This window comes from Lissotriton vulgaris, chromosome 5 (genome assembly GCF_964263255.1).
Source record: "Lissotriton vulgaris chromosome 5, aLisVul1.2, whole genome shotgun sequence".
NCBI classification, from domain to species: Eukaryota; Metazoa; Chordata; class Amphibia; order Caudata; family Salamandridae; genus Lissotriton; species Lissotriton vulgaris.
Window position 1 is genome coordinate 2,035,063,051 of NC_141693.1, and position 25,294 is coordinate 2,035,088,344.

A 25,294-nucleotide genomic window follows, 5' to 3' on the forward strand; every position below is an offset into this window, starting at 1 on the left:
CATGAACCTTTGTATTTGGCATTTTTGAACCTTGACGCTAAATATCTCTCTCAGAGTGCTTACAAGTCCTTACACTAGGACTACGTACTACACTTGCGCGCGCACAGGATCTGCTCTTCTAGCATTCGGTTTGTGTTAGGCTAGGGCAAGGACAGGTTCATGGTTATCCTAGGGTAAGACTAGTGTTAGATTATGGTTAGGGAAAGGAAAGGCCAGAGCTAGGTACATGGTTAGCCTACAGCAAGACTACCATTAGATTAGTGTTAGGCTAGGGAAAGGGAAGTGTTAGGTACACAGTTAACCTAGGGTAATACTAGTGTTAGATTCAGGGCCACACTAGGGTAAGGCTAGCTTTAGGTACATGGTATGCCCAGGGTAAAACTAGCGTTAGGGTAGTCAAGGGCAGGGTAGATGGTTAGCCGAGGTTGAGACTAGCGTTAGGTTAGTGTTACGCTGGCAACGGGTCCAGTGGCATGCTGGGTAGGGTAGAGCTTGGTTTAGGCTAGTCTTAGGCTGTATTGGGTAAGGACACACCCTGGTAATACCGGCAGCAGTGGCTGTGAGACACACGCTGGTGATACCTCCAGCAGTGGCTGTGTGACACACGCTGGTGATACCACCAGCAGTGGCTGTGTGACACACACTGGTGATACCTCCAGCAGTGGCTGTGTGACACACACTGGTGATACCTCCACTAGTGGCTGTGTGACACACACTGGTGATACCACTAGCAGTGGCTGTGTGACACACGCTGGTGATACCACCAGCAGTGGCTGTGTGACACACACTAGTGATACCACTAGCAGTGGCTGTGTGACACACACTGGTGATACCGCCAGCAGTGGCTTTGTGACATACACTGGTGATACCGCCAGCAGTGGCTGTGTGACACACGCTGGTGATACCACCAGCAGTGGCTGTGTGACACACACTGGTAATACTGCCAGCAGTGGCTGTGTGACACACACTGGTGATAGTGCCAGCAGTGGCTGTGTGACACACACTGGTGATACTGCCAGCAGTGGCTGTGTGACACACACTGGTGATACCACCAGCAGTGGCTGTGTGACACACGCTGGTGATACCTCCAGAAGTGGCTGTGTGACACCCACTGGTGATAGTGCCAGCAGTGGCTGTGGGACACACCCTGTTGATAGTGCCAGCAGTGGCTGTGTGACACACGCTGGTGATACTACAAGCAGTGGCTGTGTGACACACATTGGTGATACCTCCAGCAGTGGTTGTGTGACACACGCTGGTGATACCTCCAGAAGTGGCTGTGTGACACACACTGGTGATACCACCAGCAGTGGCTGTGTGACACACACTGGTGATACCTCCAGCAGTGGTTGTGTGACTCACACTGGTAACGCCAGCAGTGGCTGTGTGACACACACTGGTGATAGTGCCAGCAGTGGCTGTGTGACACACGCTGGTGATACCACCAGCAGTGGCCGTGTGACACACATTGTGATACTACAAGCAGTGGCTGTGTGACACACACTGGTGATACCACTAGCAGTGGCTGTGTGACACACACTGGTGATACCGCCAGCAGTGGCTTTGTGACACACACCGGTGATAACACCAGCAGTGGCTGTGTGACACACGCTGTGATACCGCCTGCAGTGGCTGTGTGACTCACACTGGTGATACCGCCAGCAGTGGCTCTGTTACACACACTGGTGACACTGCCAGCAGTGGCTGTGTGACACCCACTGGTGATACCACTAGCAGTGGCTATGTGACACACACTGGTGATACCACTAGCAGTGGCTATGTGACACACACTGGTGATACCACTAGCAGTGGCTGTGTGACACACACTGGTGATAGTGCCAGCAGTGGCTGTGTGACACACACTGGTGATCCTGCCAGCAGTGGCTGTGTGACACACACTGGTAATACCACCAGCAGTGGCTGTGTGACACCCACTGGTGATACCACTAGCAGTGGCTGTGTGACACACACTGGTGATAGTGCCAGCACTGGCTGTGTGACACACACTGGTGATACTGCCAGCAGTGGCCGTGTGACACACACTGGTGATACCACTAGCAGTTGCTGTGTGACACACACTGGTGATACCACTAGCAGTGGCTGTGTGACACACACTGGTGATACCTTCCGCAGTATGGTATGTTTGGAGTTTCTTTTGTGGTGTGCCTAATGTGTTGCTGCTGTGTGTGGGTTGTGCAAATGCTTTACACATTGCCTCTGGGATAAGCCTGACTGCTGGTGCCAAGCTATCAAGGGGGTGAGCAGGGGTTATCTTTGATGTGTACCTCTCTTGCCCTGACTAGAGTGGTGGTTTCTGCCTGGCTTAGGCGCAATCCCTAGCCAACCGGAAATCCCATTTCTAACAGTAAGGAAAGGTTAGAGCTAGGTACATGGTTAGCCTAGGGTAATACTAGCATTAGATCGTTCGATTCAGGGCTACACTGGGGGAGGGCTAGCGTTAGGTACATGGTTAGCCTACAGTACGACTAGTGTTAGATTAGTGTTATGCTAAGGCAGGGGTAGTGTTAGGCACATGGTTGGCCTAGGGTAGGACTAGTGTTAGATGCGGGGCTACACTAGGGCATGGCTAGCATTAGGTTCATGGTTAGCCTAGGGTAAGACTAGATTTAGGTTCAGGAGTAGGCCAGCGTTAGGTACATGGTAAGCCTAGGGATAGACTAGTGTTAAGTTAGTTGTTGGCTAGGGCAAGGCTTGCCTTTGGTGCACTGTTAGCCCAGAGTAAGACTAGCATTAGGTTAGTTTTGAGAGAGAATGGGTTTGAGTTGAGAGAGCAGGAAGCAGTGGCGCTCTGAGCAGTGTGATCTTGCTGCTGAAATGTTTGTGCGGTGGGCACTCAGTGCAAAAACAGGACAGGGGAACACAAACGCAATAGGAAAAAACAACCACTGCAGTGGTATAGGGAGGCCTAAACCAAAGGAAGAAGAGCAGATCCTGTGCGAACGCAAGTGTAGTACGTAGTCCCAGTGTAAGGACTTGTAAGCACTCTGAGAGAGATATTTTGCGTCAAAGTTCAAAAAGGCCAAATACAAAGGTTCATGTGGGTGAAAGTTGTTTATAAGTCAATTGTTGGTCGGTACAGAAAATAGTAGCCAGCCGACACGTGTTTCGTCACACCGTGAAGGAGATGTGACTCATCAGGGCTGAGGCAGGGAGAGCGCACCCGATCCGTGCGTCCGTAGGGCGTGCGAGGTCCGGATAATGGATCCATTATCCGGACCTGGCTATTTTCTGTAGGACTACGTACTACACTTGCGCGCGCACAGGATCTGCTCTTCTAGCATTCGGTTAGTGTTAGGCTAGGGCAAACACAGGTTCATGGTTATCCTAGGGTAAGACTAGTGTTAGATTATTGTTAGGGTAAGGAAAGGCCAGAGCTAGGTACATGGTTAGCCTACGGCAAGACAAGCATTAGATTAGTGTTAGGCTAGGGAAAGGGTAGTGTTAGGTACACAGTTAACCTAGGGTAATACTAGTGTTAGATTCAGGGCCACACTAGGGTAAGGTTAGGTACATGGTACGCCCAGGGTAAGACTAGCGTTAGGGTAGTCAAGGGCAGGGTGGATGGTTAGCCGAGGTTGAGACTAGCGTTAGGTTAGTGTTACGCTGGCAACGGGTCCAGTGGTATGCTGGGTAGGGTAAAGCTCGGTTTAGGCTAGTCTTAGGCTAGTGTTACGCTGCATTGGGAAAGGACTAGTCTAGATATTGGTTCTCAATTAAGCAAGGGGAGGGTACGGTAAGGGTAGGGTACGGTAAGTGTAGAGTACGTTAAGGGTAGGGTACTGTAAGCGTTCGTTACGGTAAGTGTAGGTTACGGTAATGGTAGGGTACGCTAAGGGTAGGGTACGCTAAGTTTAGGGTACAGTAAGGTAAGGGTACGGTAAGGGTAGGGTAGGTAAGTGTAGGGTACGGTAAGGTTACGGTACGGTAAGGGTAGGGTAGGGTATGGTAAGGGTAGCCTTAGGCTATGGTAATGCTCGGCTTAAGCTAGTCTTAGGGTCAAGGTTAGGGTGGGGTGAAGGCCACGCCCCCGGGTACGGAGGGCACTGGTCAGTTCAAGGGGTGGCTATGGTGAGGGTGAGGTCAGGGGTGGAGGTCAGGGGTGGAGGTCAGGTTGTGGAGGTCAGGGGTGGCTAGGTTCAGGGGTGGAGGTCAGGGGTGGAGATCAGGGTGGAGGTCAGGGTGTGGAGGCCAGGGGTGGCTAGGGTCAGGGGTGGAGGTCATGGGTGGCTAGGGTCAGGGGTGGAGGTCAGGGTGTAGAGGTCAGGGTGTGGAGGTCAAGGGTGGCTTGGGTCAGGGGTGGATGTCAGGGTTGGCTAGGGTCAGGGGTGGTGGTCAGGGGTGGAGGTCAGGGTGTGGAGGTCAAGGTGTGGAGGCCAGGGTGTGGAGGTCAGGGGGTGGAGGTCAGGGGTGGCTAGGGTCAGGGGTGGAGGTCAGGGCTGACTAGGGTCAGTTGTGGAGGTCATGGGAGTGGAGGTCAGGGTGTGGAGGTCAGGGTGTGGAGGTCAGGGGTGGCTAGGGTCAGGGGTGGAGGTCAGGGGTGGCTAGGATCAGGGGTGGAGGTCAGGGTGTGGAGGTCAGGGGTGGCTAGGGTCAGGGGTGGAGGTCAGGAGTGATGGGTCAGGGGTGAGGGGTCAGGGGTGGAGGTCAGGGGTGGCTAGGGTCAGGGGTGGACGTCAGGGGGGGAGGTCAGGGTGTGGAGGTCAGGGTGTGAAGGTCAGGGGTGGCTAGGGTCTGGGGTGGAGGTCAGGGTTGGCTAAGGTCAGGGGTGGAGGTCAGGGTTGGACATCAGGGTGTGGAGGTCAGGGGGGCTAGGGTCAGGGGTGGCTAGGGTCAGGGGTGGAGGTCAGGTGTGGCGAGGGTCAGGGGTGGAGGTCAGGGTGTGGAGGTCAGGGGTGGCTAGGGTCAGGGGTGGAGGTCAGGGGTGACTAGGATCAGGGGTGGAGGTCAGGGGTGGAGGTCAGGGTGTGGAGGTCAGGGGTGGAGATCAGGGGTGGAGGTCAGGGGTGGAGGTCAGGGTTGGCTAGGGTCAGGGGTGGAGGTCAGGGATGGAGGTCAGGGTGTGGAGGTCAGGGGTGGCTAGGGTCAGGGGTGGCTAGGGTCAGGGGTGACTAGGGTCAGGGGTGGAGGTCAGGGATGGCTAAGGTCAGGGGTGGAGGTCAGGGTTGGAGGTCAGGGTGTGGAGGTCAGGGTTGGCTAGGGTCAGGGGTGGCTATTGTCAGGGGTGAAGGTCAGGGGTGGAGGTAAGGGTGTGGAGGTCAGGGGTGGTTAGGGTCAGGGGTGGAGGTCAGGGTGTGGAGGTCAGGGGTGGAGGTCAGGGGTGGCTAGGGTCAGGGGTGGAGGTCAGGGGTGGAGGTCAGGGTGTGGAGGTCAGGGGAGGCTAGGGTCAGGGGTGGAGTTCAGGGTGTGGAGGTTAGGGGTGGCTAGGGTCAGGGGTGGAGGTCAGGAGTGGCTAGGATCAGGGGGGAGGTCAGGAGTGGAGGTTAGGGTGGAGGTCAGGGGTGGCTAGGGTCAGGGTGGTCAGGGGTGACTAGGTTCAGGGGTGGAGGTCAGGGGTGGCTAGGGTCAGGGGTGGCTAGGATCATGGTAGAGGTCAGGGGTGGAGGTCAGGGTGGAGGTCAGGGTGTGGAGGTCAGGGGTGGCTAGGATCAGGGGTGGCTAGGGTCAGGGGTGGAGGTCAGGGGTGGAGGTCAGGATTTGGAGGTCAGGATTTGGAGGTCAGGATGTGGAGGTCAGGGGTGGAGGTCAGGGTGTGGAGGTCAGGGGTGGCTAGGGTCAGGGGTGGAGGTCAGGGTTGGCTAGGGTCAGGGGTGGAGGTCAGAGATTGAGGTCAGGGGTGGCTCGGGTCTGGGGTGGAGGTCAGGGGTGACTAGGGTCAGGGGTGGAGGTCAGGGTGTGGAGGTCAGGGGTGGCTAGGGTCAGGGGTAGGAGTCAGGGTGTGGAGGTCAGGGGTGGCTAGGGTCTGGGGTGGAGGTCAGGGGTGACTAGGGTCAGGGGTGGAGGTCAGGGATGGCTAGGGTCAGGGGTGGAGGTCAGGGTTGGAGGTCAGGGTGTGGAGGTCAGGGGTGGCTAGGGTCAGGGGTGAAGGTCAGGGGTGGAGGTAAGGGTGTGGAGGTCAGGGGTGGTTAGGGTCAGGGGTGGAGGTCAGGGTGTGGAGGTCAGGGGTGGAGGGCAGGGGTGGCTAGGGTCAGGGGTGGAGGTCAGGGGCGGAGGTCAGGGGTGGAGGTCGGGGTGTGGAGGTCAGGGGTGGCTAGGGTCAGGGGTGGAGGTCAGGAGTGGCTAGGATCAGGGTGGAGGTCAGGGGCAGAGGTCAGGGTGGAGGTCAGGGTGTGGAGGTCAGGGGTGGCTAGGGTCAGGGGTGGAGGTCAGGGTATGGAGGTCAGGGGTGGCTAGGGTCAGGGTGGAGGTCAGGGGCAACTAGGTTCAGGGGTGGAGGTCAGGGGTGGCTAGGGTCAGGGGTGGAGGTCAGGGGTGAAGGTCAGGATGTGGAGGTCAGGGTGTGGAGCCCAGGGGTGGCTAGGGTCAGGGGTGGAGGTCAGGGGTGGCTAGGATCATGGTGGATGTCAGGGGTGGAGGTCAGGGTGGAGGTCAGGGTGTGGAGATCAGGGGTGGCTATGGTCAGGGGTGGCTAGGGTCAGGGGTGACTAGGGTCAGGGGTGGAGGTCAGGGGTGGAGGTCAGGATTTGGAGGTCAGGATGTGGAGGTCAGGGGTGGCTAGGGTCAGGGGTGGAGGTCAGGGGTGACTAGGGTCAGGGGTGGATGTCAAGATGTGGCGCAGTCTGCGGACTGCGATAGGACCAGGCAACGAAGAGTACAAATGAGGGTTGAGTGAAAGGCCTGGGCGAGGCTCAGCAACAAGACATTAATGGAGCTGGGAGGGAGGGGGGTGGTTGGGGCGTCAAGGTTAGGCGCACGGTTTGGGTGAGAGGGTGACTGGTGTTAACTGAGATCAGATGTATGGGGCAGGGTGGAGGTACATGGCTACGTCAAAAAATGGTTAAAAAAGATACAGAAAAAGATGGAAGAGAAAGGGAGGTTATGAATGAATTTCATTGTGTTTTTCAATGGGAAAGTATCAACCAAATATAATTTTCATAAATATTAATTTTAAATAAAGTTACAACCAGACTGGATCTTTTCAGTGAAAAAGCTTCAACAAAAGCGCTGCGAGGTGGGAAGCGCCCAGGTGACGTCACTCACCTTTACACCTTTGGGTCCGGGGGCGCCGGCGGATCCGAGGGCTCCCATGTCACCCTGGGAGGAAAGACAGACAGACACGGGGGTTAGGATGTTCAAGCCCCTGCGCCTAGAAACGCTACAGGGACTGGGGATGTGGGTGGTGGTGGGGGGGGGGGGGGGATGTACAGCAGATATTGAGGTGAGGGTGGAGAGAGGGTTGGGCAGGGAGGGTGGAAGGTGGAGAGAGGGTGGGGGCAGGGAGGGTGGAGGGTGGAGGGCAGGGAGGGTGGAGGGTGGAAAGAGGATGGAGGCAGGGAGGGAGGAGGGAGTGGAGAAGGGTGGGGGCAGGAAGGGTGGAGGGTGTAGGGAGGGTGAGGCAGGGAGGGTGGAGAGAGGGTAGGGGTAGGGGCAGGGTGGGTGGAGGATGGAGAGAGGGTGGTGGGCAGGGAGGGTGTGGAGAGGGTGGGGGCAGGGAGGGTGAAGGGTGTAGAGAGGGTGGGGGCAGGGAGGAAGGAGGGTGGAGAGAGGGTGAGGCAGGGAGGGTGGAGATAGGGTGGATGCAGGGAGGGAGGAGGGTGTGGAGAGGGTGGGGGGCAAGGAGGGTGGAGGGTGTGGAGAGGATGGGGGCAGGGAGGGTGGAGGGTGTGGAGAGTGTGAGGCAGGGAGGGTGGAGAGAGGGTAGGGGTAGGGGCAGGGAGGGTGAAGGGTGTGGAGAGGGTGAGGCAGGGAGGGTGGAGAATGGGTAGGGGTAGGGGCAGGGAGGGTGGAGGATGGAGAGAGGGTGGTGGGCAGGGAGGGTGTGGACAGGGTGTGGGGCAGGGAGGGTGAAGGGTGTAGAGAGGGTGGGGGCAGGGAGGGAGGAGGGTGGAGAGAGGGTGAGGCAGGGAGGGTGGAGATAGGGTGGATGCAGGGAGGTAGGAGGGTGTGGAGAGGGTGGGGGCAGGGAGGGAGGAGGGTGTGGAGAGGGTGGGGGCAAGGAGGGTGGAGGGTGTGGAGAGGATGGGGGCAGGGAGGGTGGAGGGTGTGGAGAGGGTGGGGGGCAGGGAGGGTGAAGGGTGTAGAGAGGGTGAGGCAGGGAGGGTGTAGAGACGGTGGGGGGCAGGGAGGGAGGAGGGTGGAGAGAGGGTGGGGGGCAGGGAGTGAGGAGGGTGTAGAGAGGGTGGGCGGCAGGGAGGGTGGAGGGTGTAGAGAGGGTGAGGCAGGGAGGGTGGAGAGAGGGTAGGGGCAGGGAGGGTGGAGGATGGAGAGAGGGTGGTGGGCAGGGAGGGTGTGGAGAGGGTGTGGGGCGGGGAGGGTGAAGGGTGTAGAGAGGGTGGGGGCAGGGAGGGAGGAGGGTGGAGAGAGGGTGAGGCAGGGAGGGTGGAGATAGGGTGGATGCAGGGAGGGAGGAGGGTGTGGAGAGGTTGGGGGCAGGGAGGGAGGAGGGTGTGGAGAGGGTGGGGGGCAAGGAGGGTGGAGGGTGTGGAGAGGATGGGGGCAGGGAGGGTGGAGGGTTTGGAGAGGGTGGGGGTCAGGGAGGGTGAAGGGTGTAGAGAGGGTGAGGCAGGGAGGGTCGAGGGTGGAGAGAGGGTGGGGGGCAGGGAGTGAGGAGGGTGTGGAGAGGGTGGGGGCAAGGAGGGTGGAGGGTGTAGAGAGGGTGGGGGTGCAGGGAGGGAGGAGGGTGTAGAGAGGGTGGGCGGCAGGGAGGGTGGAGGGTGTAGAGAGGGTGAGGCAGGGAGGGTGGAGGGTGAAGAGAGGGTGGGGCAGGGAGGGTGGAGGGTGAAGAGAGGGTGGGGGGCAGGGAGGGAGGAGGGTGGAGAGAGGGTGGGCGGCAGGGAGGGTGGAGGGTGTAGAGAGGGTGAGGCAGGGAGGGTGGAGGGTGAAGAGAGGGTGGGGGGCAGGGAGGGAGGAGGGTGGAGAGAGGGTGGGGGCAGGGAGGGTGGAGGGTGTAGAGAGGGTGGGGGGCAGGGAGGGAGGAGGGTGTAGAGAGGGTGGGCGGCAGGGAGGGTGGAGGGTGTAGAGAGGGTGAGGCAGGGAGGGTGGAGGGTGAAGAGAGGGTGGGGGGCAGGGAGGGAGGAGGGTGGAGAGAGGGTGGGGGCAGGGAGGGTGGAGGGTGTGGAGAGGGTGGGGCAGGGATGGTAGAAAGGTGGGTGTTGCGCGGGTGGAGCGGGTGGGGCAGGCCCGGTTCCAGGAATGTTTATCTGGGCGGGCCGCAGGTGCGTTTGGGTGGGCCAATGGGGGTTCAATTTAGAACAATGCTTAAGGCAGACTGCAAGCCATAGTGACGCGTGGGCATCCATTCACAGCATGCCAGAGGGAGCGGGAATGACATCACACATCTTTGACTTAATGACATTACCAGAAGTGACATCAGATGACCTTCGGCCCTCAATCTTCCTAAAAAGTGATGACCTTAACCCTTATAACATCACAATAATTGACATTGCTGAAGTTATAAAAAAGCCATAATAAAACGTTACTAATAAAGTAACAGAACGTAAAAACATCTCTGTTTTAGAAACCGCTTGTATTAGGGCGCTGACGTCATAAGAAAGACATCATGAATCGTTTTTCTTAGTTTTACATGAAACATAATGGGTCAAATTTTCAAGAACGTGCGATAAATTATTGCAGCTTTAGCCGCAGGAAACTGCTGCTAAAGCAGCGATAAGGGGCTTGATAATACGCCCCAGAGCGCAGCTTTCCAAACACTCCATGTTGGTGACACACCTTTCAGACAATCTTCATCTTGTGACACGGTAATGCGAGTGAGGGCAGCGCGAGAATCCGAACCACCTAAGGGAGGGGTCGGGGGTACTCCCCCGAGAACATTTTGAAGAAATAGTGGGCAAATGGTGCATTTTCAAGCAAATTTGAGAAAGCAGGAAGGTTAATAAAGCAATTGTGAATCTGTTCTAACAAAGACAGTGACTGTCAAAACTGGGTGTAAGCAAGGTTAGGTTTGTGCCTGAAACAAGAATATAATCATGCACACATTGACACATGCCCCAGTGAGGGCGGGTGCACGCCCCTTCCAACCATGAACAAAGTCCGCCTGCTGCCTTGCTAAATATGAGTTATACAAAAATCTGTTCAGGAAGGGGGAATTGTGAGTGGTAAAACAATCATGCAACTTATCAGCCGGTCTCTGTGCATTGAACTCAGGTGGGACCGCTTTCCTCAGCGCAGGTCCATTCGGTGACTCGTGTCTGTGCAGGGTAGATTGGTACCCTTCACAGACACAGGTTCGTTCTCTGGCTCGTGTTTGTGCAGGGTAGAGGGGGACCCTTCACAGACACAGGTTCAAGGGCTCATGTCCATGCAGGGTAGAGGGGTACCCTTCACATACACAGGTTCACGGTCTCATGTCCGTGCAGGGTAGAGGGGACCCTTCACAGACACAGGTTCATGGGCTCGTGTCCGTGCAGGGTAGAAGGGTACCCTTCACATACACAGGCTCCTTCCCGGGCTCGCGTCATGCAGGGTAGAGGGGACCCTTCACACACACACAGGTTCGTTCTCAGACTTGAGTCCGTGCAGCCTAGAGGGGTACCCTTCACATGCACATGGGCTGGTGTCCATGCAGGGTAGCGGGGTATCCTTCACATGCACAGGTTCACAGGCTCGTGTCTGTGCAGGGTAGAGGGGTACCCTTCACAGACACAGGTTCGTTCTCCGGCTTGTGCCCATGCAGGGTAGAGGAGTACCCTTCACATACACAGGTTTGTTCTCTGGCTCGTGTCCGTGCAGTGTAGAGGGGTACCCTTCACAGACACAGGTTCACAGGCTCATGTCGGTGCAGGGTAGAGGGGTATCCTTCACATGCACAGGTTCACAGGCTCATGTCCATGCAGGGTAGCGGGGTATCCTTCACATGCACAGGTTCACAGGCTCGTGTCTGTGCAGGGTAGAGGGGTACCCTTCACAGACACAGGTTCGTTCTCCGGCTTGTGCCCATGCAGGGTAGAGGAGTACCCTTCACATACACAGGTTTGTTCTCTGGCTCGTGTCCGTGCAGTGTAGAGGGGACCCTTCACAGACACAGGTTCACAGGCTCATGTCGGTGCAGGGTAGAGGGTACCCTTCACAGACACAGGCTCCTTCTCTGGCTCTGGCTCTTGCCTGTGCAGGGTAGAGGAGTATCCTTCACATACAAAGGTTTGTTCTTGGACTCATGTCCGTGCAGGGTAGAGGGGACCCATCAAAGAACCAGGCTCACAGGCTCATGTCCATGCAGGGTAGAGGGGTAACCTTCACAGACACAGGTTCGTTCTCAGGCACGTTTCAATGCAGGGTAGAGGGGTACCCTTCACATACACAGGTTCGTTTTCGGGCTTGTGTCCGTGCAGGGTAGAGGGGTGCCCTTCACATATACAGGTTCATTCTCGGGCTCGTGTCCGTGCAGGGTAGAGGGGTGCCCTTCACATACACAGGTTCGTTCTCGGGCTCGTGTGTGTGCAGGGTAAAGGGGTACCCTTCACAGTCACAGGTTCACAGGTTCGTGTCTGTGCAGGGTACCGGGGTACCCTTCACAGACACAGGTTCACTGGCCCATGTCCGTACATGGTATAGGGGACCCTTCAAATACACAGGTTCGTTCTCGGGCTCGTGTCCGTGCAGGGTAGAGTGGTGCATTTCACATACACAGGTTCGTTCTCGGGCTCGTGTGTGTGCAGGGTAAAGGGGTACCCTTCACAGTCACAGGTTCACAGGTTCGTGTCTGTGCAGGGTACCGGGGTACCCTTCACAGACACAGGTTCACTGGCCCATGTCCGTACATGGTATAGGGGACCCTTCACATACACAGGTTCGTTCTCGGGCTCGTGTCCGGTCACGTTAGAGGGCTACCCTTCATATACACAGGTTCGTTCTCTGGCTCGTGCTGGTGCAGGGTAGAGGGGTAACCTTCACATACACAGGTTCACAGGCTCATGTCTGTGCAGGGTAGAGGGGACCCTTCACATACACAGGCTCCTTCTACGGCTCGTGTCTGTGCAGGGTATAGGGGACCCTTCACATACACAGGTTCGTTCTCGGGCTTGTGGCCATGCAGTGTAGAGGGGTACCCTTCACAGACACAGGCTCCTTCTCGGGCTCGTGTCATGCAGGGTAGAGGGGACCAGTCACATACACAGGTTCGTTCTCTGGCTCGTGTTTGTGCAGGGTAGAGGGGGACCCTTCACAGACACAGGTTCAAGGGCTCATGTCCATGCAGGGTAGAGGGGTACCCTTCACATACACAGGTTCGTTCTCTGGCTCGTGTCCGTGCAGGGTAGAGGGGTACCCTTTAGATACACAGCCTCCTTCTCGGGCTCGTGTTTATGCAGGGTAGAGGGGGACCCTCCACAGACACAGGTTCAAGGCAGAGGGGTACGCCTCACATACACAGGTCCATTCGGTGGCTCGTGTCTGTGCAGGGCAGATTGGTACCCTTCACAGACACAGGTTCGTTCTCGGGCTCGTGTTTGTGCAGGGTAGAGGGGGACCCTTCACATACACAGGTTCACGGTCTCATGTCCGTGCAGGGTAGAGGGGACCCTTCACAGACACAGGTTCATGGGCTCGTGTCATGCAGGGTAGAGGGGACCCTTCACACACACAGGTTCGTTCTCAGACTTGAGTCCGTGCAGCCTAGAGGGGTACCCTTCACATGCACATGGGCTGGTGTCCGTGCAGGGTAGAGGGGTACCCTTCACATACACAGGTAAACTGGCTCGTATCCGTGCAGAGCAGAGGGGTACGCCTCACATACACAGGTCCGTTCGCTGGCTCGTGTCTGTGCAGGGTAGATTGGTACGCTTCACAGACACAGGTTCATTCTCGGGCTCGTGTTTGTGCAGGGTAGAGGGGGACCCTTCACAGACACAGCCTCCTTCTCAGGCTCGTGTCCGTGCAGGGTAGAGGAGGACCCTTCACATACACAGGTTCGTTTTCGGGCTTGTGTCCGTGCAGGGTAGAGGGGTACCCTTCACGTACACAGGTTCGTTTTCGGGCTTGTGTCCATGCAGGGTAGAGGGATACCCATCACATACACAGGTTCGTTTTCGGGCTTGTGTCCGTGCAGGGTAGAGGGGGACCCTTCACATACACAGGTTCGTTTTCGGGCTTGTGTCCGTGCAGGGTAGAGGGGTACCCTTCACGTACACAGGTTCGTTTTCGGGCTTGTGTCCATGCAGGGTAGAGGGATACCCATCACATACACAGGTTTGTTTTCGGGCTTGTGTCCGTGCAGGGTAGAGGGGTACCCTTCACGTACACAGGTTCGTTTTCGGGCTTGTGTCCATGCAGGGTAGAGGGATACCCATCACATACACAGGTTCGTTTTCGGGCTTGTGTCCGTGCAGGGTAGAGGGGTACCCTTCACATACCCAGGTTCGTTCTCGGTCAGGTTAGAGGGGTACCCTTGACAGACACAGGTTCGTTCTCTGGCTTGTGTCCGTGCAAGGTAGAGGGGTACCCTTCACAGACACAGGTTCGTTCTCTGGCTCGTGTCCGTGCAAGGTAGAGGTGTACCCTTCACAGACACAGGTTCATGTCCGTGCAGGGTAGAGGGGTACCCTTCACATACACAGGTTCGTTCTCGGGCTCGTGTCTGTGCAGGGTAGAGGGGACCCTTCACATACACAGGTTCGGTCTACGGCTCGTGTCTGTGCAGGGTAGAGGGGACCCTTCACATACACAGGTTCATTCTCGGGCTTGTGTCCGTGCAGTGTAGAGGGGTACCCTTCACAGACACAGGTTCACGGGCTCATGTCCATGCAGGGTAGAGGGGTACCCTTCACATACACAGGTTCGTTCTCTGGCTCGTGTCCGTGCAAGGTAGAGGTGTACCCTTCACAGACACAGGTTCATGTCCGTGCAGGGTAGAGGGGGACCCTTCACATACACAGGTTCGTTTTCGGGCTTGTGTCCGTGCAGGGTAGAGGGGTACCCTTCACGTACACAGGTTCGTTTTCGGGCTTGTGTCCATGCAGGGTAGAGGGATACCCATCACATACACAGGTTCGTTTTCGGGCTTGTGTCCGTGCAGGGTAGAGGGGGACCCTTCACATACACAGGTTCGTTTTCGGGCTTGTGTCCGTGCAGGGTAGAGGGGTACCCTTCACGTACACAGGTTCGTTTTCGGGCTTGTGTCCATGCAGGGTAGAGGGATACCCATCACATACACAGGTTCGTTTTCGGGCTTGTGTCCGTGCAGGGTAGAGGGGTACCCTTCACGTACACAGGTTCGTTTTCGGGCTTGTGTCCATGCAGGGTAGAGGGATACCCATCACATACACAGGTTCGTTTTCGGGCTTGTGTCCGTGCAGGGTAGAGGGGTACCCTTCACATACCCAGGTTCGTTCTCGGTCAGGTTAGAGGGGTACCCTTGACAGACACAGGTTCGTTGTCTGGCTTGTGTCCGTGCAAGGTAGAGGGGTACCCTTCACAGACACAGGTTCGTTCTCTGGCTCGTGTCCGTGCAAGGTAGAGGTGTACCCTTCACAGACACAGGTTCATGTCCGTGCAGGGTAGAGGGGTACCCTTCACATACACAGGTTCGTTCTCGGGCTCGTGTCTGTGCAGGGTAGAGGGGACCCTTCACATACACAGGTTCGGTCTACGGCTCGTGTCTGTGCAAGGTAGAGGGGACCCTTCACATACACAGGTTCATTCTCGGGCTTGTGTCCGTGCAGTGTAGAGGGGTACCCTTCACAGACACAGGTTCACGGGCTCATGTCCATGCAGGGTAGAGGGGTACCCTTCACATACACAGGTTCGTTCTCTGGCTCGTGTCCGTGCAAGGTAGAGGTGTACCCTTCACAGACACAGGTTCATGTCCGTGCAGGGTAGAGGGGTACCCTTCACATACACAGGTTCGTTCTCGGGCTCGTGTCTGTGCAGGGTAGAGGGGACCCTTCACATACACAGGTTCGGTCTACGGCTCGTGTCTGTGCAGGGTAGAGGGGACCCTTCACATACACAGGTTCATTCTCGGGCTTGTGTCCGTGCAGTGTAGAGGGGTACCCTTCACAGACACAGGTTCACGGGCTCATGTCCATGCAGGGTAGAGGGGTACCCTTCACATACACAGGCTCCTTCTCGTGCTCATGTCGTGCAGGGTAGAGGGGACCAGTCACATACACAGGTTCGTTCTCTGGCTCGCGTCCGTGCAGGCTGGAGGGGTACCCTTCACATGCACAGGTTCATGGGCTTGTGTCCGTGCATGGTAGAGGGGTACCCTTCACATACGTAGGATTTGTTCTCGGGCTCGTGTCTGTGCAGGGTAGAGGGGACCCTTCACATACACAGGTTCACTGGCTCATGTCTGTGCAGAGCAGAGGGGTACGCCTCACATACACAGGTCTGTTCTCTGGCTTGTGTATGTGCAGGCTAGAGGGGTACACTTCACACACATAGGTTTATGGGCTCGTGTCTGTGCAGGGTACAGGGGTACATTTCACAGACACAGGTTCACTGGTTCTTGTCCGTGCATGGTATAAGGGACCCTTCACAGACACAGGTTTGTTCTCGGGCTTGTGTCCGTGCAGGGTAGAGGGGCACCCTTCACAGACACAGGTTCACGGGCTTGTGTCTGTGCAGTGTACAGGGGTACACTTCACAGACATAGGTTCACTGGCTCGTGTCCGTGCATGGTATAAGGGAACCTTCACATACACAGGTCCGTTCTCGGACTCGTGTCTGTGCAGGGTAGGCGGGTACCCTTCAGATACACAGGGTCGTTCACTGGGGTACCCTTCACAGACACAGGTTCGTTCTCGGGCTCGTGTCTGTGATGGGTAGAGGGGTACCCTTCACATACAGAGGTTCGTTCTTGGGCTACTGTCCATGCAGGGATACAGGGATACCCTTCACATACACAGGTTCGTTCTCGGGCTCCTGTCCATGCAGGGTAGAGGGGGACCCTTCACATACACAGGTTCTTCTCGGCCTCGTGTCTGTGCAGGGTAGAGGGGTCCCCTTCACATACACAGGTTCGTTCTCTGGCTCATGTCCAAGCAGGGGTCTGCGGGACTGTGCAAAGTCACAAGGTGGAGGGTTCTCTTCACAGACACAGGGTCGGGTCTGGGGCCCTCCTGTACCTTCAGGGGTCTGCTGGGCCCTGCAAATACACTGGGTAGAGGGGTACAGTCTACATAGGCAGGTTCTGTGGCTTCCTGTACATACAGGGCTCTCCTGTTCCCAGGGGACTACACAGTCACAACGTTGGAGGTTCTTTGCATATACACAGGTTCTGGGGCCTCCTGTACCTTCAGGGGTCTGCAGCACCCTGCACTTATACAGGGTAGAGGGTAACCTCCACATACAAAGGGGTTGTGGCCTACTGTACATACAGGGGATCTATGCAACCATGTACACTCACAAGGTTGCTGGTTCGCCTCACATACACATGTTCTAGTGCCTACCGTACATACATGGGTCTCCTGTATACAGGGGTCTATGGAAAACCTGCACATATACATGGTATAGCGGTACCCTCCACATACAAAGGTTCTGGAGCCTCAGTAAATACAGGGCTCTCCTGTATGCAGGGGTCTAAGGTACCCTGCACATACACAGGGTCTAGGGCCTCCTGTATGTACAGGGCTCTCCTTTATACAGTGGGCTAAGGTACCCTGCACATACACAGGGTCTAGGGCCTCCTGTATGTACAGGGCTCTCCTGTATACAGGGGTCTAAGGTACCCTGCACACACACAGGGTATAACCTTCCACATTCACAGGGTCTAGGGCCTCCTGTGCATACAGTGTCTGTGGTACGTTGCACATGCACAGGTTCTCTGGCTCATGTACATACAGGGTCTGCAGTCCCTTGCACATACACGCTTTCTCCGGCTCCTGTATATACAGGGATGTATGGATACCTGCACAGTGGCAACGTTGGGGGTTCTTTTCACATACACAGACAGGTTCTAGTGGGGTTCTGTAAATACAGGGCTCTCCTGTATTCAGGGTATGCGTACCCTGCAGATACCCAGGGTCTAGGGGCTCCTGTATGTACAGGGCTCTCCTGTATTCAGGGTATGCGGTACCCTGCACAGACACAGGGTCTAGGGGCTCCTGTATGTACAGGGCTCTCCTGTATGTAGGGGTATGCGGTACCCTGCACATACCCAGGGTCTAGGGGCTCCTGTATGTACAGGGCTCTCCTGTATGTAGGGGTCTGTGGTACCCTGCACATACACAAGGTCTAGGGGCTCCTGGATGTACAGGGCTCTCCTGTATGTAGGGGTCTGTGGTACCCTGCACATACACAGGGTCTAGGGCCTCCTGTATGTACAGGGCTCTCCTGTATGTAGGGGTCTGCGGTACCCTGCACATACACAGGGTCTAGGGCCTCCTGTATGTACAGGGCTCGTGTAATATGCTTTCCTTTAAGCCTTTTTAAGTATCAATGTGGAATGCTGAACTTATATGAAGTTGTGACATTTCTTTGGATGTCAGAGTTTTATACTAAGTTCATACCTAATTTTGCCAGCAAAACGCATCATATGCGTCAATTACTAAAGAAAGGTGTGGCTTCCGCTTGGAATACTCAATGTGATGATGAGTTCAAACTCATTAAGAGACACCTTTCTGAAGCTTCTTCTTTGAAGAGCTTTGTTCCCAATCCAGATGTGGTTATCATAACAGATGCTCGTGCAACAGGTCTAGGCGCAGTTATGATACAAGAACTCGATGGAGTGGAAGCAACCATTTTATTTTTATCCAGATGTTTGCGAGGTGCAGAAGCCAAATATTCTGTTATAGAAAAAGAAGCCTTGGGAGTGTTCTGGACAGTGAGGAAACTTCACACGTTCTTATAATCACAACGGATCATAAGAAATCTTTGAGAAGAAAGGCTTAGACAACATATCCTCCAGAATACGAAAATGGGTTGTTGCCCTTCAAGAATTCAACTTTCCCGTAGAATACGTTTCAGGTTCTAAAAACAATATAGCTGACGGTTGCTCTCGTTTGGTCTCAAAAGAGAACACTGATGATGAAATAGAAGAGAGTTTCAAAGAACTTGATGAATATGCCGTCTTGCATGTCATGGATTGCGTATTAAAAGAAGATGTCTCGATCAGTGAACATCAAAAGATGAAACTCTACAGTCTGTCTTAACCAATATCAAAAACAGTTGGAAAACATGTGATAAAAGGAATATGCTACTTACCAGTATGCATCTGTTCTTGGCATGTAGGGCTGCTGACATTCATATCTGTGCATAGATCGCCGCCTAGTGTTGGGTCCGGATGATTGCACCTTGTTGTCCTGGAAGAGTCTTCGAAGTATCACAAGATAGGCGACTCCTCCCCTAGACTACAGTGCGCATGGGCATCTTCAGATTGTTTTTCGCCATTGTGGCAGAGATGGAGATAGTAAAGTAAGAGATGGCCATGCCAGAGAGAATGCTGCAGCTGCGACAGGCGCCGGGGAGGAGGGCGGGCGATATGAATGTCAGCAGCCCTACATGCCAAGAACAGATGCATACTGGTAAGTAGCATATTCCGTTCGAGGCATGTGGGCTGCTGAATTCATATCTGTGCATAGAATACATAGCAGTCCCTCCATTAACGGCGGCCGCCTGTGCCAGCTGCAGCAGTTTGAAAGAGAGTTTTGAGGACAGCCTGGCCTACAGCAGCTTGCTGCTTTGCTTGCACGTCGACACAGTAGTGTTTTGTGAAATTGTGTATGGTAGTCCATGTGGCTGCTCTACATATGTCTTCAAGAGGAATATTTCCCAGGAAAGCCATGGATGCCCCCATCTTTCTTGTAGAGTGTGCTCTTGGGGGGACGGTTAAAGTGCGTTTGGCTTTCTGATAACATATTTGAATGCATTTAACTATCCATCTGGCTATTCCTGACTTTGATATTGGATTCCTTTATGTTGTGGTGAAAAAGCAACAAATAATTGCTTTGTCTTTCTAAATGATTTCGTTCTGTTCACATAATAAAGCAGAGCTCTCTTCACATCCATTGTGTGTAGGGCTCTTCCAGCTATGACTGTGGATTCTGGAAGAACACTGGCAGTTCTATTGATTGATTAATATGGAAATTGGATATGACCTTTGGCATAAACTTTGGGTTTGTTCTAAGAACTACCCTGTTAGCATGTATTTGCATGAAGGGTTCTTGAATTGTTAGTGCTTGTGGCTCACTAACTCGCCTGAGTGAGGTAATGGCAAACAAGAATGCCACCTTCCACGTTAGAAATTGCAGTTTGCATGAGTGTAGAGGGTTGAAAGGAGGTCCCATAAGTCTGGTAAGTACTATATTTAAATTCCAGGCTGGGGAAGGTGGGTGTCTTGGAGGAATCACCCTTTTAAGACCCTCTATAAAAGCCTTGATTGCTGGTACCCGAAACAGTGAAAGGTGTTGCCTGTTTTGAAGGTATGCTGCTATAGCAGCGAGGTGTAGTCTTGTCGAAGAGTGTACTAGGTTGCATCTTTGAAGATGCAGGAGGTAACATATAATATTCTGTGTGGAAGCATCTAATGGGTTGATTTGGTTATTGTTGCAGTAAATAACAAATCTCTTCAATTTAGCTGCATAGCATGCTCTAGTAGTTGGACGTCTTGCCTCCTTAATGATGTTCATGCAATCTGGAGGCAAGTTAAGGTATCCGAACTCTAAGATTTCAGTAGCCAGATCACTCGGTTCATCTCATTGGGATTTGGGTTTCTGATTTCTCCATGATTCTGAGTTAGAAGATGGGGTGCGAGGCACAGCCTTTGATGAGGAACTACTGAAAGCACCAGGAACGTTGTGTACCACGGTTGTCTCGCCCATGTGGGAGCAACTAGGATTAGCGTGAGTTTTTCCGCAGTTTGCGTGCCACAAGCGGGATCAGTGGTGCTGGGGGAAAAGCGTACGCAAATCTGCCTGACCAGTTCATCCATATCGCATTGCCCTGTGACAACGGATGTGGGAACCTGGCGGCAAAGTACCGGCATTTTGAGTTTTCATTTGTGGCAAACAAGTCTATCTCTCGGTGCCCCCACTGGCTGAAGAATGGCTGGAGAACTTGGGGGTGAATCTCCCATTCATGTAGTTGCTGGCTGTGTCTGCTGAGCAGGTCCGCTATTTGATTGTCTTTCCCTGGGAGGTGTTTTGCCAGGAGAAAGATGTCTTTTGGGATTGCCCACTTCCATATGCTCTGTGCCAAGTGGGACAGCTGTGGAGAGTGTGTCCCTCCCTGTTTCTGGATATAGTACATTGCTGTCATGTTCCCCGGCCGGATCAAGACAGTCTTGCTGTACAAGTATTTTTGGAATGCTTTTAGGGCTAGGAACATTTCTAGCAACTCTAATTGGTTGAAATGCAGTTTCTTTTGTTTGATTGTCCAAAGCCCTTGTACTGTGTAGTGAAGGAGATGGGCTCCCCAGCCTGTCAGTGATGCGTCCGCTGTTAGTGCTAGTTGTGGAACTTGCTCTTGGAACAGTCGCCCCTTGGAAAGGTTTTGTGGGTTCCACCACTGCAGAGAGTTGTAAGCGTGACTTTCCACCAACACTAGGTCTTTTAGTTGTCCTTGAGCTTGGTTCCACTGTCTTGCAAGACACTCTTGCAGTGGAAGCATTTGAAGTCGGGCATGGGGGACAATGAATATGCAGGAGGCCATCAGGCCTATGAGCTGCATGAAGACTCGAGCTGGCAGAGAGTGTTGTGGCAGAAATATGCGAATGAGCATCTGCATGCTGGCTATCCTCGCTGAGTTTGGGTATGCCTTTGCCACTGAGGTATCTATAGTAGCTCCGAGATATTGTTGTATGTGGGCCGGTTGCAGATGCGATTTTGTGTAGTTTATCGAGAGGCCTAGGCAGTGTAGCAGCTGAAGTGTTTGAGACGTGTCTCTTGCACACTGTTCGTATGATTTTGCTTGTATTAGCCAATCGTCTAGGTACGGGAACACATGGATGTGTTGCCTCCTGAGATGTGCAGCTACTGTGGCTAAGCATTTTGTAAACACTCTTGGAGCCGTGGTTACCCCGAAGGGGAGAACCTTGAATTGGTAGTGTTGACCTTCTATTGTGAACCTGAGATATTTCCTGTGAGCTGGATGGATGGGTACGTAAAAATACGCATCCTTGAGGTCCAATGTTGCTAGGAAGTCTCCTTGCTGTAGTAACGGGAGCACTTGCTGTAGAGTGATCATATGGAAGTGCTCTGACAGAATGTATTGATTTAGGGGTCTGAGGTCCAATATTGGTCTGAGGGACCTGTCCTTCTTGGGAATAAGGAAGTATAGGGAGTATACTCCTGTCCCTTGGTGTTGGAAAGGGACTGGCTCTATGGCCTCCTTTTCCAGCATGAATTTCACCTCTTTTTGTAGTAGGGTGATGTGTTCTTTGGACATAGGACGGTGTCTGGGTGGTTTGTTTGATGGAGTAGAAGTGAGTTCCAGGCAATAACCATACTGGATAATTTGTCTCACCCACCTGTCCGTGGTAATTGCGTTCCAGACAGGTAGGAATTTTTGGAGTCTGCCTCCGACCGGTGTTGGGTGGTCTGGAGGTAGCAGGAAGAAGTCACTGTTTTGTGGCAGAGGAGGCTCTGGTGTTATTGCCTCCACGCCCTTATCCCTTGTTATTGTTGCCCCTATAACCTCCTCTGTTGGAGTTCTTGTTAAAGGAACCTTGGGTGTTGCCTTTGTATGTAGATGATGTCTGTGAAGTATTGCCCCGTGTAGCTGCTCTGTATGAGGAGCGTCGAAAGGAACCTATGTGTTGTTGAAACTGCAACTTAGCGGTTTCTGTGTCCTTTTTCATCTTGTCTAAAATGGTGTCGACTGCAGGGCCAAAAAGGAAGTCTTGATTGACTGGTTGGTTAAGAATGGTGGACTGCACCTTGTTCTTAAAGCCCGAAATACGCAGCCATGCGTGTCGTCGTAGTAAAACGCTAGTGTTAATGGACCTGGCTGCGGTGTCAGCTGCGTCAAGCGCACATTTGATGGAGGCGTTTGTAATACATTTTCCCTCCTGTATGAGGTCATTGGCTTGGGTTTTAAAAGGCTCAGGCAGGTGTTGCATTAAGGCTTCAAGCTGGTCATAGTGTGCCCTGCCATAACGAGCTAGCAGAGCTTATGTATTTGCAATTCTCCATGAATTGGAGGCCTGTGATGCTACCCTTTTACCCGAGGCCTCTAGTATTTTAGACTCCTGATCAGGAGGCGGAGCTTCTCCTGTTGTCTTTGAGTTGGCCCTTTTGCGTGCATTAGCTACTACTAGTGAGTCTAATGGCAACTGACCTCTGATATAAGTAGGGCCTGTAGGGGCTGCTCTATATTTCTTTTCAATCCTGGGATTGATTACGCGTGCCCTGGCTGTATCTTTAAATATATCAGGAGCGTGTTTTAATACCCCCTTTAGCATAGGAAGTGTCCTGACATTTTTCTCAGAAGTAGGGAATCTGTCAAATAAAAAGTCTTCTTCTATAGGGTCATTGTGCATGTCTACGTTGTGGTACTGCGCTGCCCTATCAATTAGCTGGTTGAAGACAATGGTGTCGTCAATAGGTCACAGCTTTGTTGGGTATGAGGAGACGTCAGGGATGGGATGTGTGTCATATGGATCAGTTGGCTCTGCCCATGGTTCATTTTGAGGGTTAGGATCCTCTGGGTAGTTATAATCATATTGAGGATCTTCCCCTGTGTCGCCCTCATTGTCCCCAGACTGAGAAGGAGAGTAAGGAGCAAAAGGCGTAGTAGGCATAGTAGGATAGAAAGGAATGAAGGGTCTAGAGGGAGAAGTCCCAAAGTCCTTTTTCTTTAGAGGAATGGGGGAATGAGAGCCCTTGTTCAATGGTCTCTTCTTTCTGTGTAGGATTGTGACTTTACCAGTCTCAGGGTTTATATATATTTTAGCCTGGTTGTCAGATGGATCTGGATGGAAGAGTTCTTCTTCCACTGTCCGTGGCTGTGTCTTTGACTTCTTTGGCTTAGTCTGTTGTGGATCGACTATTGCCTCCGGTTCGATAACCTCTTTTGGTTCGACGACCTTTGGTGCCTTATTGCTTTTTCTCGGTTATGACCCTTTGTTCGGGTCGACGAGTGATTGCGGATCGACCGGGTCTTTAGGGTCGATACGCTTCTTGTGCTCGACAGGCTTTTTCGGTTGACTGTCTTTTGTTGAGTCAATGGCTTTTTTTGGATCGACCGGTCTTTTTGGAGCACTTGTCTTTGGTTCGACAGCCTTTTCGAGCTGGACCACAGGCTTCGGTACGGCGCTCTTTGCGTCGGCGACCTTCTTCGGGTCGACGCCCTTCGGCAGCGCGGCCTTTTTTTTCTTGTGGTATTTTACGACATGGGGGTATGGTATGGACTGCCTTTAAAGAATAGGAGTAAGGGATCTTTATCCCACTGTTACTGATTTTAATATTGATATATGGCTCTGGATGGAAGGAGTGAGACCATAGTTGAATTATGTGAATTGCCTGCATAACAAGCTCGTCTCCAATGCCATTTCTGAGCAATCTGAAAAATACCTTCAAATACCCAGTTATTTTCTCTTCATCGTTTTTTGGGTCACTGGACAGACCCATATGTGGACATTTAAAGGCCTGTGTTTGATTGAATATGGCCCCATGAAACGGACTTTGGAATTTTAGGTCCCCTTATATTTGTAGTATCTGAAGTGGTCCTGAGGAAGGTGGTGTTTAAATCACGTATCCCACCGAAACGCGCGTCGATCCAGTGCTGAGTCTCGAACTTTTTCTTCCTGTCCGAGACTCGAATTGTTGATAGGAGAGACAACTCTTTCCTGTCCTTTAACCTCTATCATTGACAGATATTGTATGTTGGTAGTTGTATGGGAGTGAATGTTTTTGTATTAATGGTATGGTTTCCTTTGTATGCAATCAGGAGGACCTTAATTAGTGTAAATATGTATTTACACATTTTTTAGTACTTCTTTACAATAATCGTGGTTATAAAAGAAATGTACCAAGGGTTATATGTATTTATGATGCAATTTGTTGTGTAAAAAATTAATCCATAAAATGAAATGAGGATTTTTTATAAATCAAAAAAAAAGATGATATGTTATAAAAACAAATTAAAAACGTTAGAGAATAATTTTTTGCCACTGGTTTATCTTTAAAATAAGAGTTGTTGGTCAATGAGGGAAATTTTGTGATATTTAGATATATTTTAGCCTGGTCGTCAGATGGATCTGGATGGAAGAGTTCTTCTTCCACTGTCTGTGGCTGTGTCTTTGACTTCTTTGGCTTAGTCTGTTGTGGATCGACTATTGTCTCCGGTTCGATAACCTCTTTTAGTTCGATGACCTTTGGTGCCTTATTGCTTTTTCCCGGCTCGGACCCTTTGTTCGGGGCGACGAGTGATTGCGGATCGACCGGGTCTTTAGGGTCGATACGCTTCTTGTGCTCAACAGGCTTTTTCGGTTGACTGTCTTTTGTCGAGTTGATGGCTTTTTTTGGATCAACCGGTCTTTTTGGAGCACTTATCTTTGGTTCGACAGCCTTCTTGGGTTGGACCACGGGCTTCGGTACGGCGCCCTTTGCGTCGGCAACCTTCGGGTCGACGGCCTTCGGCAGCGCAGCCTTTTTTGGCTCGAAGGCCTTCTTCGGGTCGGCGCCCTTTGGTTCAGCGGCCTTCCTTGGCTCGACGGCCTTCTTCTGTTTGGCGCTTTTTGGCTCGATGGCCCTCTTTGGTTCGGCGCCTTTTGGCTCGACGGCCTTCTTTGGGTCGACGCCTAGGCTGTACAGCCTTTTTCGGTTCGACGCCCTTCGGGTCGACGACCTTCTTGGGTTCTAGAACCTTCTTAGGGGTAATGTTCCTCGGCCCTGGGGTCTCTGAAGGCTTAGTCTTTGGTTTCGGAGCCAAGCCGGATGGCGTGGCTGCTGAATGTTTCTTTGGATCTTGGCTAAGGCCTCTAGGCGATGCCTCGACCGGAGCCTTCGGTAACGGGGTAATCGGTGTCGGGGGCAGTGTACTCACGATTTGCCCCGGTGGGATTTCGTCATCGGAGTCCGAGTGGTCCTCAACGGTGACGATCTCTAGGTCTGAATCTGCCGCTTCTGGAAGTTCTTGGTCATCATCGAGATGTTGTCTGGTTCTGGTGCCTGTCGCTGCATCTCTTGCCTAGAGGCCCGTCAAATCCGGATGGTTTTCTTCT

At 53.3% G+C, this 25,294-nt stretch overlaps 1 protein-coding gene across 1 annotated transcript in view; it reads right to left on the reverse strand.

Annotated features, from left to right (window-relative positions):
- Positions 1 to 25,294, reverse strand: part of COL27A1 (collagen type XXVII alpha 1 chain) — a 1,047,548-nt gene that overhangs the window by 732,383 nt on the left and 289,871 nt on the right. Inside the window, exon 11 of the mRNA XM_086924958.1 lies at positions 7,219 to 7,272. Within this exon, the coding sequence (XP_086781084.1) occupies positions 7,219 to 7,272 (54 nt within the window). The remainder of the gene's footprint in view (positions 1 to 7,218; positions 7,273 to 25,294) is intronic.